This window comes from Musa acuminata, chromosome BXJ3-7 (genome assembly GCF_036884655.1).
Source record: "Musa acuminata AAA Group cultivar baxijiao chromosome BXJ3-7, Cavendish_Baxijiao_AAA, whole genome shotgun sequence".
Classification (NCBI taxonomy): Eukaryota; Viridiplantae; Streptophyta; class Magnoliopsida; order Zingiberales; family Musaceae; genus Musa; species Musa acuminata.
In genome coordinates this window covers 6,524,751-6,537,715 of record NC_088355.1, presented here as the reverse complement: position 1 = coordinate 6,537,715, position 12,965 = coordinate 6,524,751, and the positions used below count along the sequence as shown (strand labels likewise).

The following is a 12,965-nucleotide window of genomic DNA, read 5'->3' as shown; positions in this document are numbered from 1 at the left end:
ATCATCTAATGATCTTTACGGGCATTAATTGTCATTTGCTAGTTTTGGAGGCAAAAAAACATGTAAATGGAGTGAAGAACTTGTTAGAAAACCTATACATAAATCAATAATTATTCTTTGGATATGTGAAATCACAAATTTCTCTCCATATGTTTATTTCATACATTCCTTACCTTTCATGTGTGTTCATAGATCAAAGATGCAATCACTAATGTTGTAATTTAACCCATGTGAACCACGCAAATTACCCAACAAGACTTCAGTGTAAAATGTTCAAATTACCTTTCCATTTGTGGAGATTTAACAGTGTCTTATAAAATAAGTACAGAAATTTTTACTTGAATTATATATATATATATATATATATATATATATATATATATATATATATATATATATATATATATATATATATGTGAGATATAGTTGTAGGAGATGCATGTGGAAATATGAACATGTGTTATTGCATAAATATAGAAATAAATATGTCGACAATAACGAGTAACCAAAACTGGTCTTCGTAATCGCAAATGATCGAAACACATGATCAATGGCGAAATCACCTGGCAACTCCACCACTGTCTACATGTGGCTCTCTTCTCTTCTCCCTCTCGACTCCTCCAGCACATACATGATCTTTGTTGCTCACTCACGCTATTCCAATGGAGCTCCCACCTGCAGGTGCTTAACATGGCTGGTTGGGAATACAGGGGCGAGAGCCGGCGAAGCGTGTGAGCCTGGTCACGAAACTTCCCGGCTTGGCCTTGATGAGATCCGCGTAGGGCTTGGTAATTGGAGCTCCTGACTCCACGAAGAATGCTCCGTTCGCCATCAGGTCACCCTCAGATCTCCATGACCACTGCTTCCATACTGGCTCTGGTGAGTACTCCCTCTTGGTCACCTACACACCGTAAGTTGAATGTGAATATATATATTTGGTAGAAGTTGAGAGAAGATTAGGAGGGTGGAAGTATTTGTTTACCTCCTTGGCGAATAGGGTGGGTGGTGCAATGAATCGGTTCCCTTGGCTGAGGATGGTAGGGTGTTGGCTACCGCCGACGGCATACATCATCCAGTGGGTGTAGTCATTGTTCACCACATGGACGAAACCCCATCGGCATCTGCTGCGAAGAAGAGATCGTCATGCATCCAAGTAGAATGTGAAGGAGGAGGAGGAGGAGGAGGTCAGTGTATAACCTTGGCATTCTCTGAACAAGCCCTTTCCCGAAGTGGTTGAAAGCAACCGTGATCTGCATTATTGCATCTCCCGAGAATGCATCGCTAGCACCGAACAACATCACCTGAACAATGTTTCATAGTTGGTCATCGTCCTCTGAGCAATAGAACGCAGAGGGGATTATATCACCGAGTTTTAACCTACGTCGTTGTGTTGGGTGAAGTGGCTATTGGAGATGGTGATGGCGGTGGAGCCTTCGATGGCATCGATGAGCCCGTCCATGCAGTTGGACATGGAGACGTGGTCGATCCAGATGTTGCTAGCGCCGAAGATGGATATGCCGTCGCCGTCGCTCCGGGTCCGCAGGCCGTAGTGCTCCTCGGAATCCCGGATCATGCCGCCGTTGCCGGCCTTGATGTCGTGGATGCGGATGTTGTGGACGATGACATTGTGTACGAACTGGATGGTGAGGCCGGCGCCGTACGCGATCTGGACGTTCGCCCCCCGGCCATCGATGGTCTTGTTGCTGTTGATGATGAGCTCCTCGGTGAGGCGGATGAGCATGTCATGGGCGAAGACGATCCAGAGAGGCCTGTCTTGGATGACAGCATGGCGGAGTGTGCCATTCCGAGGGTTGACGAGGTCGGCATCGGACGAGTCGGTGACGACATAGAAGTCCCCGTTCTTCCCTCCGGTGGCGTGGCGGCCGAAGCCCTTGGCGCAGGTGGCCAGCTTCTTGCGGTGGTGAACCCAGTTCGATTGGCACCTGAAGCACCGATCGATGGGGTTCGTCGCCTGGCATGCACCGTCCTCGTTCCTCATCTTGCCGCGAAGGCCCCTCCTGGTGCTGTTACTCGCCAGGTCCCTGCAGCCATTACCAAGATTACTCAGAACAAGGGAAGGCATCGAACGTTGATCGAATTCACGTAGTTTTCTGTGGTCATCCATGGTCATGTGCAAACAGACTACGCGGCACACCTCATGACCGCCTCATTGAAATGATGGGTCACAGACTCAGGGTTGGGGTTGTAGGCATTGTTGGCGTGGGAACGCGCTAGCGCAGCCTTCTTCTGCCAGTACTCGTCGTAGTCGGCGATGTGAGCACTGGTGAAGGCGGCGGAAGCCAGGAAGAGGAGGGAGAAGAAGAAGAACCGCGGCTTGTACTCCATCGTAAAGCCTATCGTCGTCTTCTTCTTCTTCCCTCCCCCGTATATGATAGCTAAATATTTTTCGTTGGTGGAGTATCAGGCAGACCGAGACAGAACAAATGACCGGAATGATAGTGATTATAAGGATAGGGTCATTTGTCCTCCCGGCCTGTGATGAGGGTTTGGAGTGTTGGAGAGGTAATATAGAAGGAGGAGAGTGGAGAGAAAGGAGGGGAGCCACAGCCTTGATGTGCATGCATGCTCCGAGAGAGGAGGAGAAGGCCGTTCGTGTGAGTTACATCCATCAGTTTTGAGCGAATGTAGGATCAGCATTTGAGGAGTTCAACTATGTTTTGAGGGGCTATCCTTAAAATACTTGCTGATCCTGATAATAAAGTCCTCGTTATGTCACAATAAAGGTTAATTTCACTACCTCTTGGCTAGATGGACTTCCGAGATGATCTCACTGCACCAACCCATCCGATTGCTGTCAAGCCTAAAGCACGTAAACCCCTATGTTGCTCCCTGAGTTTGTCCTCATCAACGTTCATGGTACGACCAGAAATCTGACGCTGCTGCTGAGAATATGTGGAATGATAATTACGACGTGGATTGCCATGCAACTATACAAGGAGGAATGAGAATCACACACCACGCCTCCTCCAATCGCATCATGACAATGGACAATCCACTTCATCGCTTGTACGCCCACATCAATTGTTGACTCGACAGTCACTACGCACAAGACTGCCACCGAAGCACTTCCACGAAGATGGGGCCGGCTTTGTGGTTCCAAGACTGAACGCGAACCCTGTCTTGGTGTGTAGGAGCGATCGTCTTTCCCACGGGACAAGCCGACACGGTGGCCCGCGTGATGGTGAAACGTGTTGCGCTGGGGTTCGATGGCCCACCCCCCACGTGAAGCATGCGATTCGATGGGCTACCAACACGTGTACACGTAACTTTGACCCACCAACACGTACCTTCTTTTTATGGAGAGAAAAGAATTATGGCCACGTCGGAAGGCAGAGTTCACGTTTCTTCGGACTCCAAGTGAACTTGCAGCAGCATTTGGTCTACTCTTCGTTTCGTGGTCGTTCTCATGTTCATGTAGAGCGTGTATTGTGGTTCTTGTCTTCTGGATACATCTTGAACAAGATGATCTAAATCTCTCTCTCTCTCTCTCTCTCTCTCTCTCAGACGGCACCATCACCAAACACTCAATCGCCACCACAATCCGTCACTTCCGGATCAACATCAAAGCGGTGATCAGAATCCTTCTGCTGCGGTGCAGACTGCTGTGGCAGCCAGGGCTATGCCTTTACTGCTTTCCACCACCACCCGTCAAAGAAGAAATAGCAACCACAAACGAATGCAATTTTTACTGCTGCTGTTCAAGGATAGATCACTCTTTACTCTGGTATGGACCAAAAGTAGCGAGCATTACAGTATCTGCAAATGATTCGAGGAAGAGAAATGCGAATACAGATGAAGAGCTATTATATGAGATGTGGCTTGTCGCCTGAAAAGCTTTTTATTTGCCGAGAGTTCACCACTCGAGAGCAAGCAAAACGAAGACAGGATGAAGAAGACACAGGAATTTGGTCATGGATGATGTGGAAGCTCTAATCAGGGCCAGAACCACAAGGCTTGATCCTCCACCTGGAACTCATTGCTGCATGAATGGCGCTCGGGCCTGAGGAAGCCACAACAACCCACGACTTGAGATTGGTTGGAGTATCCACCATCGTCGACATGCTGAGGGCTCTCCGACTCTAACACAGCGCTGTTGGCAGAGCTGAAGTCTTCTTGCTTGCAGAGCATGACCTGAGCATCAATTCCTGGTTGCAGCTTGTCAGGGCAGATCCTTAGTTGGAACGATTCCCAGCTGCTGCTATCCTTCTCCTCTTGGAGAAGCTTGTTAGTGAGAAGCACCACCTGACGCATGGAAACCCAGATCAATAAGAACACACACAGTGTGTGGATTTCATCCGCTGATCATGGCATCCGACTGCAAAGAAAAAGACTTGTTTTGATGGATGTATCACCTCAGCCTGGAGTTTCTCATTCTCCTTGAGCAGGTTATCATGATCAAGCTTGAGGGAGTCGTAGCTGGACTTCAGGGATTCATACCCCTTCTCAAGCTGCTTTGCCTTCCACCGTGCACGGCGGTTCTGGAACCATATGGCGACCTGTCTAGGTTTCAGGCCGAGGTCCTTGGCGAGTTGAAGTTTCCTCTCCGGCTCAAGCTTGTTCTCAACCTCGAAGTTCTTCTCCAGGAACTCGACTTGGTCGGCCGTCAGCCGCCTTTTCTTCCCCGGCCGCTGAGGGTACTCGTCCAAGTCATCATCAGCAGTTTCCTCGAGCCCAAACTTGAGACTGTTCCCATGACTGCCATCGGAATTCACCATGAATTGCGACCCTGAAGCAGAATGTACGGTGATCATGATCTGGGAAAACATTACACGCAACTTGTAGTGCAAGGATAAACTGTGTGCTCCAAAGAGTGCAATCACGACTAAACGATACGACCAATGTTCCTCGATGGATGATACCGACATAAACAAGAAAGCTAAAACTTGAAGATGTGTCATAAATTGACAGTCGAGAAAAAGTCAAAGCTTTTCATGCAAGCAACTGCTCTAAGATGGTTCTACAGATGATCCTAAAATGTTTCTATATAGGATTCAACATAATCAAATTTGGGAATCTCAAGATTATATATATAAAAACATTTTAGAAAATAGCCAAATTAAGAAAAAGGAACAAAGAGAGGAATAGATACTGCTTTCTTGGCAAAGTTGTAATGCCTCTTAAAAGGAGAAGTGATGCCCAGAAACAGAGGAAACAGAATCTAAGAAGAAAAAGAGACAATTACCAGGACATCCACCGGCAAAGGATCCTGGAGCAAGCAACGCCTCGATGGCATTGGTGCAAATCCCGTCGGTGGTGAACAAGACTGCCATACCTGAACTCTCATCAATCCTTCCTTCCATCATCTGTCGTATCTAAAAAGGAGTTCTTTTTCTCTGTTGAGATGCTCACTTCCAAATCACTACATGAATTCTCTGCATTGAGTGACGGAAGAAGCTGGTGATCACCACAGCCGAGACTTGAGGAGGACTCTGGGGAAGATGGTCACTCAAGCGCATCTCTTTCTATCCCTTGGATGAGAAAAGAAGGGGAGGATGAAATGGAAGGAACAAACAAGGAGCGATGAGTCCCAGAATTTTCTACCGGCGCTGACAGATAACTTTACAACATCATAAATCAAACAGAAGAAGAAGAAGAAGAAGATTTTGATGATCGAATTTGATTTAGGTACTTGTATTCCTGTTTCTCTTATCCTCCATGACTGTGAAGGGGTTTGATGGCGTTATATAGGGAAGCATAGGGACCTGCTCGCTCTCCTATCTCTTTGTCCAGAAAAAAGAAAGCTTGTGGATTATAATGACCGTAGCACCCTCCAGCTTTCTCCCTTCTCTTCACACCGAAGGAAAAAAGAAGAGAAGATCCAAAGCGTTCTCCTGTGCAGGAAATTTCTGGTGTCATGCAGCGCAATTAGCACATAAGTTTCTACTTGGATTGGTTGTATTCTCCACATACATCTCACCATATGCGAATGCAGACATGCATCGTATTCTCTTTTAGGACCACAATCATAAAGAGATGACTTCTCAATGATTTAGAATAAATAAGAAAAGAAAGAGCAGAACAAACCATCATGTGATATTTGCAAATTACCTATTCTTTCTAATCTAGAAATGCCTTGAATGAGCAGAACAAACCATCATTTCTTACTACGAGGAAGAAATGTAGATGTTCTGAAGCGTAAGAAGAGGTGTCATGAACTAAAGAGAAGATACTCCAAATGAAGTAAATTGTTGTGCAGAAAAGGCATCATCACCTGTCTTCTAAATTTTTTGTGTTCATCCAACTCAAAAGACAGGGGATCATTTGATCATCAGATAGATACATGAAGCAACTTGACAGTTGAATTCTAAGCTTCAACAAAAGAATCCGATGTTTGCAGGATCAGGTGATCCTTAACTATGGCTCTGATTTCTAACTCTGAATTCAACACAGAATGATTGCAGATGAACTTCGGATGCTCATTGCATGGGAAGCTGAGTGGCTGACCACTGTCAAGAATTGACTGATTCCTACGACTTGTGAAGGCCTTTCATGGTATGAAACAAACTACGAAACCACAACAAGTTTTCGGGGATCACTTGTTGTTTGTCACAATGAGCTGCTTCTTTGATGTTTCTTTGATCGATCTTAAGCTCAATTTATCCACAAGATGTTCATGCTTCGAAGACCTTGTGCTGCAAGAAAACAAGCATCCTAATGGCATGGCTTACCCATCTTTATTGGTATCCAAAGCCATGATGAAGCTGAGAGGATAACCAAGCCCTCTCACATGCAGCTCATCCTTTACCGAAGACACTTCCAGCAGTGTTCTCACATGGAGCTAAATTCTTGGCAATACACGACCTGCTCGCATCATAAGCCGCGAGAGCTGAGCTGCTTCTCGTGGCAGAGAACAGTGACGCATCCTCATGATCTGTTGTTGCACCAAAGGACCATAGTAAGTACACAAAGATGGAGATGGCAGCATTTTGGGGCGTGAGGTGAACGAGAGCTCCACGACCCAGCCACGACATGGCGTCCCTTTCAGGGAATGGATGCAAAGAATCCGAAAGGGTGGGGAGGGGGGAGGGGGGGCAAAGAATCGTGGGCCGGGGGGGCCCACGAGAGAGATAAGTCGTGGCATGGTGTGTCACTTCTGTTACGGTCCCCCCTCCTCGCCGATGTCATGATGACGATGATGCCTTTTGGGTCCACGTAAACCGGTGGGGAGTTCTTTGATTTTTTCTAGCTGCGAAGACTTGAGATGTTGGATCACAGTTAGTCATCCAATCCATTTACATCTAATTATAATACTGGTTAATTGGATCTGGGAAGTGTGTCGACAAATAATTAATATGGGAAATATATGCAAGACGAATAAGGATCATTTACTAGCTAATCAGATAAAAAAAACAAATATGCGATGAAATTTATAGATATTGTGGAAATGATAATTAAATTAATTTATTCCTTAGTCAAGTGGGTGATGATGCTGCCCGTCGAAGACCATCAGCGAGTAAACCACTGATGAATCTATGTATCGATCATACATCGATAGACAGATTTATCGATCCCAACACATTGAGTTTCAACCTTCTCCTCATTCACTGTTGACTTTGTGTTATATCTCGGTTTTCTCCATCCACACCACTGTTTCCACCGTCCACACACAGCAACTGCAGCTTTTCGCACATTTATCACTTCTTCAGGCTTGCGTGTCCTTCATGGATGATGTTTTACTCGACAGTCATATAAATGTACACAAGGACCACCAAATCCTAGTGACACCCATAGAGAACGCCACCAACTCCAGTTGACTACCACTTAAAGCACACAGTATACTGCGTTACCAGCTACATGACCAGAACCGAACGAAAGACGAATGTGAGAAAAGGAAGCAGAGAAACCCAAGCATGCAAACAAAAAGATCCATAAAAGCATTAGTAATACGAAGGAGAAACTCGAATCATCAGTCCTCAAGCAAAAACAGAAAAAGACATTTCAAGACACACTATTAATAACAAGGTTTTGCACTACTAAAAGAAACTGCATAGTGGCTTGCAGAGCTTAACCAGATTTGAGACTTGAAGACAGAAGTTGAAACCCATTAGGAGAAAACACAGTTACTGTTCCTACAAGGCCACGTTTGTACCAAACAGAGAGAATCTGACATTGCAAGGGAGCGACGAAGATGAACATACAAGTCCTGGAATCAGAAGGACGATGCTAGATAACCCATAGAGTCCTTTCATCAGGGCCTGAGGACCAAGGCCAGCCCAACCTTAGCACCCTTCTCAATGGCTTTTGAGTCGATCTCCCCAGAGATGGTGAAGAATGATTTCGGCCTCCACTCATGTTGGATCAGTGCACTAGCTTTGCCATAATTGTTGAGGCGAGCCTTGACAATGGTAAGGGGGTCCAGGGCATGTTGAGTCCCAAAGGTTAGGCTGTTCTCGTTCGTCGAGAAATTGTGAGTTAGCTCTGCCCCAACTGCAGTACTGGATAATGGGCTCACCAGGTGGTAATAGGAGGCGTTTATGCTGTCTCCCTTGTCATTTCTGCATGAAAATTCTGAATCAGCAAGTAAGAAGAACCCAGATAACATCTTTTGTTTGGTTTCACAATAGTAGTAGCTAAGAAGAGTACAGGACAACATTACACATTCCTCTAGCATGTCATAGTAAGATTGGGAAATAGCTTCCATATCCACAAAGACGGATGAACAATTTCGGATATACTTACACAGTTAATGAGACAATAAGATCAGCATTGATGACACTCAACCCTCCATTACACTTGATGAAGTTTCCTGTTGCAGTATCAAATGACACATCAGCTCCGACAGAGTAGACATTAGTTCCAACCACTCCAGAAAGGTTGACAATAGGGTTGGCAGTCAATCCAACAGCAGCAGTTACACCCACATAATCATGCAGGTATTGCAGCTCAACCTACAAAACATCAAAGATAGAAAAGCATGATGCATAACAAGCATACAGCATTAATAAATATGATCTTTTCCTACCAACAAAAAATTAAATGGATATCTACCTTTCCCAACTGCTGATCCGGTATGATAAAATTGAAAATTGATCTCAACCCAGGTGTTGCAAGTTCATCAACTGTGACAGTTGTAAGAAGCTGGCAGGTGAAAGAAAAAGCATGAGTAGTAGTAAGTTCAGTCTCAACTTCAAGGTTCCATATACTAGCAATATACCTTGCAACTTCCACATAGAATAAAATGGCAGGATTAACAAATTTATGTCCACCATGATATCAATCATATACCTAGTTAGGTCATGTTTCCAACACGATGACAGAGTGATTAATATGTGACAGAAAATAGGAAGAAAACTAGATTAACAAAAATGGAAATTTTTGAAGCATAGAATACGAAGCTACAGCTTACCTTAGAGTCTGAAGTGGCTTTAACATCAAAACTGATATTTTTATTCTTCAGCTGAGACTGAAGCTCACCAAAGATCAGTTCATTTTTCTTTGTGCCTGATGCAGAGATAGCCTACAAAGACAAGAGTATAAAAATCACATTTTTTCTGTGTATTTAGGCAGTAAATAAGTTAACTTAGGCACAACAGAGCGGTAAATAAGTGCAGTAACCAAGTTAACATGTGCCATCGGTTCATCTCAACATCTATTAGAAATCCAAAAAAAGCAACTACAAATTGTGCATCTAGACACTCCAATGGAAGGTCAATAAAATCGTATTGTTCTCTGTGTATTTCTTGTTAAATTGTACTATCTAATCATTTTAAAACCAAGAATGAAAAGCTAATGGAATAAGTCAAATAGAACCATAAATCGAACAGAGCATACACCATCTTTGAAACTGCTGCAGACATTATTTTGAAACACCATAGTTCAGAAATAAATGCAAAAGACAATGGAGAATCATGGAAGTTCACAATCCAATTCTATACATTGTCTTTCAAGATAAAGAGTGCAATTCACACATATCAAACACAGGGCACCAAGATTTCTGTTACAAGGAACAGAAAGCTTGTAAATTTTACTGATGGAGTATGAAGCAGTGTAATTTAACATTACCAACAAGAGATATTACAGTCTTTCTCATAATTGAGTTAAGTAGAAGGGAAGCTTTCATGCATATCCAGTGCAAAGCCACTAAATATCAGATACGTACTCAAAATTTCAAGTATAGTTTGGATTTTGGCCATCTAAGATATGCGCCAGTGCAGAGCCCTGGAATCCCATAACAATCATGGCGTAGTTTGCTTTTCTGCCATCTCTGTGTTTTTTCCTTGCAACCCTTAGAATTGAGAAAGTAGCAAATATCTGTGTCCGGGTAAGAATGCTCCGTTTGTGATCTAGGCATAAGAATTTAGGATCGTCGAAATAGTCTTTCTACTTGTAAGAGGAAGGTTGTGTATACTGATGCTTCCCAGATCTTGCATCAATGGAGTCAAGCATCACTCAAGAGTTAGCTAGTTCAAGACGACAATGAGATGGGAAGCAGAGCTCAATTGAGGTGTTCTCATGACTCAAAACAAGGTTTGCATAGTAAATCACTGGATTCTAAAGCGATGCATCCAGTGAATTAAGGTCTAGGAAGGTTTGCAAACACAAGGAAAAGGCAAGAGGATGAGATCAATTCACGAAATTTGAGATCAGGGTCTTGGAAGGATTGGGTTTGAGAGGGATTGAATCTACAAGGGATTGGGTCTGATCAGATTTTGGGGCGCGTCAATGACGAGTTAGATAAAAAATAAAACCAGGTTAGACGGGCTCAAGCTACATCAGGTTGGCCAAGTGGGCTGGGTTGGCTTATCATGGTCATTTGCTAAGTTGGCCACGTCTATGATCCTGATTAAAGTCTAACCCAGCTCATTAGTCTTGGTTACCCAACCAACACTACTAACTAACCTTTGTCATAGATAGTGGATATTTTAAAGTATTTTTCAAATCCAATAATCTAAGAGGATGTTTGGGAATACATTTGAAATGTGCACTGAGGGTTCAATACACATTTCAAATGTAATTTAATGTTTGATAAGTTTTTTTCAAATTACATTTGGCCTGGATGCTATATTAGAAACGTTGAAATGCTAATACTAGCATTTCCACATTTACGAGATGCCAATGTAATTTTTTAAATTTTCAAAAACTTTATAATATTATTTAAAATAACAAAATTACCAATATGAATTAGTGAGAAACTAACATGATTTATGTATTTTAAAAGGTGAAATTTTATTTATTATTTTCAAAAGTTATTTTATATTTATTTATATGATTATAGTTTTTATTTATTATATATCTAGGTTATATGAAATTTTTTGTAAGATTACATGCATTCATTTATTTATTTACTTATTAATTGAAATAAATATATATATATATTCACTTTTGAATAAATATTCAAAATTTTAGAAGGATATATTTGTCACACAATATTTAATGAACTTTTGAAATACAATTTTACCAAATAACACTCGCTTCAATGTGCATTTAAAATGCAGCTTTCATCTATTTTTTACCAAGCACTCAAAGCATTTCATAATTTCACATTCACTCAAGCTCCCTTTTCCGAAAGCAGTCCTACTCTGCAGTATGCAGTTTCCTAAATTAACATCATCATTTAGTGATTTCGAGTCTTACGTGAAAACAGCAAAAGCAGGTGAAAAGAACAAACAAGCAAGCAAAGGGACGAATGTGCACCAAACAATTCACCCAAATATATATACATATACACATATATACATACATATACACACACACACACACACACACACACACACATATATATATATATATATATATATATATATATATATATATATATATATATATATATATATATATTCATCACCCACTTCCTTAGCAAAGCGTATACAAGAGGTTAATTCATGAAAAATAACATCATACAGATGAAGTGCTGGTGTTGCAAGATTTCCGCCGAAAGTTCTCTTGTATTTGTTTTAAGCTCGGAATCTAAACCTAGATAGACAACTCTACAAGCATATTGCTATTCCGCTGCAATTTAAGTCTAGATGCTGGACAAACAATCTCAAAGAATAAGAAAAAAAGACTTCAACCATAAGATAAGATACACGCAAGAACAGGAGCACCAAGGAGAATCAACCAACCCCAAAGTTTGTGCAAGTGTTTCAAGGTATTTATAGAAAGATTATATTCTTTATGATTCAAATGAATTAAAACATCCGGTCAATCCATTCAAAAATTGACGTCTGTCACCCATTACAACGAGAACATCAATCAAAAGCGAACCAAACCCAAACTCACTGAATCTAGAGCGATGAGAACCTAAGGTACTTCAAGAACAACCACAAACGGAACAATAAGAGGCGGAATCAAAAGAGCAACTCACGATTCCATTCAAAGTGTAGGTGGTCAGAGTGACCTTCTGGTCGGTCTGGTAGTCTTTGTAAAGAAGATCTGCATCCAAAACAAATCAAAGAAATCAGCAAAAAAAAATGCAGAAAAAAGAAAGAAATGGGATTGAAAGGAACCACGAATTCCTTAGACGACGAGTACCTCTCGCCTTTTTGCCGATATCGGAGTACAATCCTGGACCCATCGCTTCCTCGCCCCCAAATCGCACCAAAAGGAGGAGAGAAGCTCTCGATCTCTGTCGAGTGTGAGGTGAGAGAGGCAACGGAAATTGTTCTGCGCTTTTCCTCTCCTCGTCTTGGGGAACAAAACATGGCTAATCTTGACCGTCCGATGATAGCGGTTGTTGGATGGATCTCTGATCGCAGCGTTCGATCGTCTTTGAACGGTTGTGATCGAAGTTCTATGATTAGGTAGCAAAAAAGCGGTGTGGTGTCGGGAGTTTGCCACATGGCGTTGCAAGCGATAGAACACGTGGTTATTTATGAGTTCTTTTTTTTAATTTGAAAATATCAGGAAAGTAATTTTCTATTTCTTTAACATTTTCCAAAAATATAAAACCTAAATTTCGTTGTGAAATTATCATATTTGGAATTAATATTAACTTCTACTATTAA

The 12,965-nt window shown here is 42.3% G+C and overlaps 3 protein-coding genes across 3 annotated transcripts; all 3 read right to left on the bottom strand.

Annotated features, from left to right (window-relative positions):
• Window positions 1–442: 442 nt before the first annotated feature.
• Window positions 443–2,488, bottom strand: LOC135642482 (pectate lyase-like). The gene is made up of 5 exons (XM_065158676.1): window positions 2,156–2,488; window positions 1,382–2,042; window positions 1,198–1,301; window positions 983–1,121; window positions 443–901 (listed from the first exon to the last, which is right to left on the bottom strand). Exons 1-5 carry the CDS (start codon window positions 2,344–2,346, stop codon window positions 686–688), a joined length of 1,311 nt encoding a protein of 436 aa, XP_065014748.1. The 5' UTR covers window positions 2,347–2,488; the 3' UTR covers window positions 443–685.
• A 1,225-nt stretch (window positions 2,489–3,713) lies between these two features.
• LOC135642116 (homeobox-leucine zipper protein HAT5-like) lies at window positions 3,714–5,661 on the bottom strand. The gene is made up of 3 exons (XM_065157984.1): window positions 5,204–5,661; window positions 4,374–4,747; window positions 3,714–4,263 (listed from the first exon to the last, which is right to left on the bottom strand). Exons 1-3 carry the CDS (start codon window positions 5,322–5,324, stop codon window positions 3,955–3,957), a joined length of 804 nt encoding a protein of 267 aa, XP_065014056.1. The 5' UTR covers window positions 5,325–5,661; the 3' UTR covers window positions 3,714–3,954.
• Window positions 5,662–7,972: 2,311 nt separating this feature from the next.
• Window positions 7,973–12,629, bottom strand: LOC103991196 (mitochondrial outer membrane protein porin 1). Its single transcript, XM_009410554.3, has 6 exons — window positions 12,493–12,629; window positions 12,326–12,393; window positions 9,368–9,478; window positions 9,010–9,099; window positions 8,701–8,909; window positions 7,973–8,516 (listed from the first exon to the last, which is right to left on the bottom strand). Exons 1-6 carry the CDS (start codon window positions 12,533–12,535, stop codon window positions 8,210–8,212), a joined length of 828 nt encoding a protein of 275 aa, XP_009408829.2. The 5' UTR covers window positions 12,536–12,629; the 3' UTR covers window positions 7,973–8,209.
• Window positions 12,630–12,965: the final 336 nt, after the last annotated feature.

Bases quoted from the DNA above. Each gene is read 5' to 3' on its own strand.
- LOC135642482 (XM_065158676.1), bottom strand. From the start codon at position 2,346: ATGGAGTACAAGCCGCGGTTCTTCTTCTTCTCCCTCCTCTTCCTGGCT. The intron at 2,043-2,155 runs GTGTGCCGCGTA...TAATGGCTGCAG, and splicing joins TTCAATGAGGCGGTCATGAG to GGACCTGGCGAGTAACAGCA. The intron at 1,122-1,197 runs GTTATACACTGA...TCTTCGCAGCAG, and splicing joins CTTGTTCAGAGAATGCCAAG to ATGCCGATGGGGTTTCGTCC.
- LOC135642116 (XM_065157984.1), bottom strand. From the start codon at position 5,324: ATGATGGAAGGAAGGATTGATGAGAGTTCAGGTATGGCAGTCTTGTTC. The intron at 4,748-5,203 runs GTAATTGTCTCT...ATTCTGCTTCAG, and splicing joins CTTTGCCGGTGGATGTCCTG to GGTCGCAATTCATGGTGAAT. The intron at 4,264-4,373 runs GTGATACATCCA...TCCATGCGTCAG, and splicing joins ATGAGAAACTCCAGGCTGAG to GTGGTGCTTCTCACTAACAA.
- LOC103991196 (XM_009410554.3), bottom strand. From the start codon at position 12,535: ATGGGTCCAGGATTGTACTCCGATATCGGCAAAAAGGCGAGAG. The intron at 8,910-9,009 runs GTAGATATCCAT...GATGTTTTGTAG, and splicing joins CGGATCAGCAGTTGGGAAAG to GTTGAGCTGCAATACCTGCA. The intron at 8,517-8,700 runs GTAAGTATATCC...ATTTTCATGCAG, and splicing joins CTTATTGTCTCATTAACTGT to AAATGACAAGGGAGACAGCA.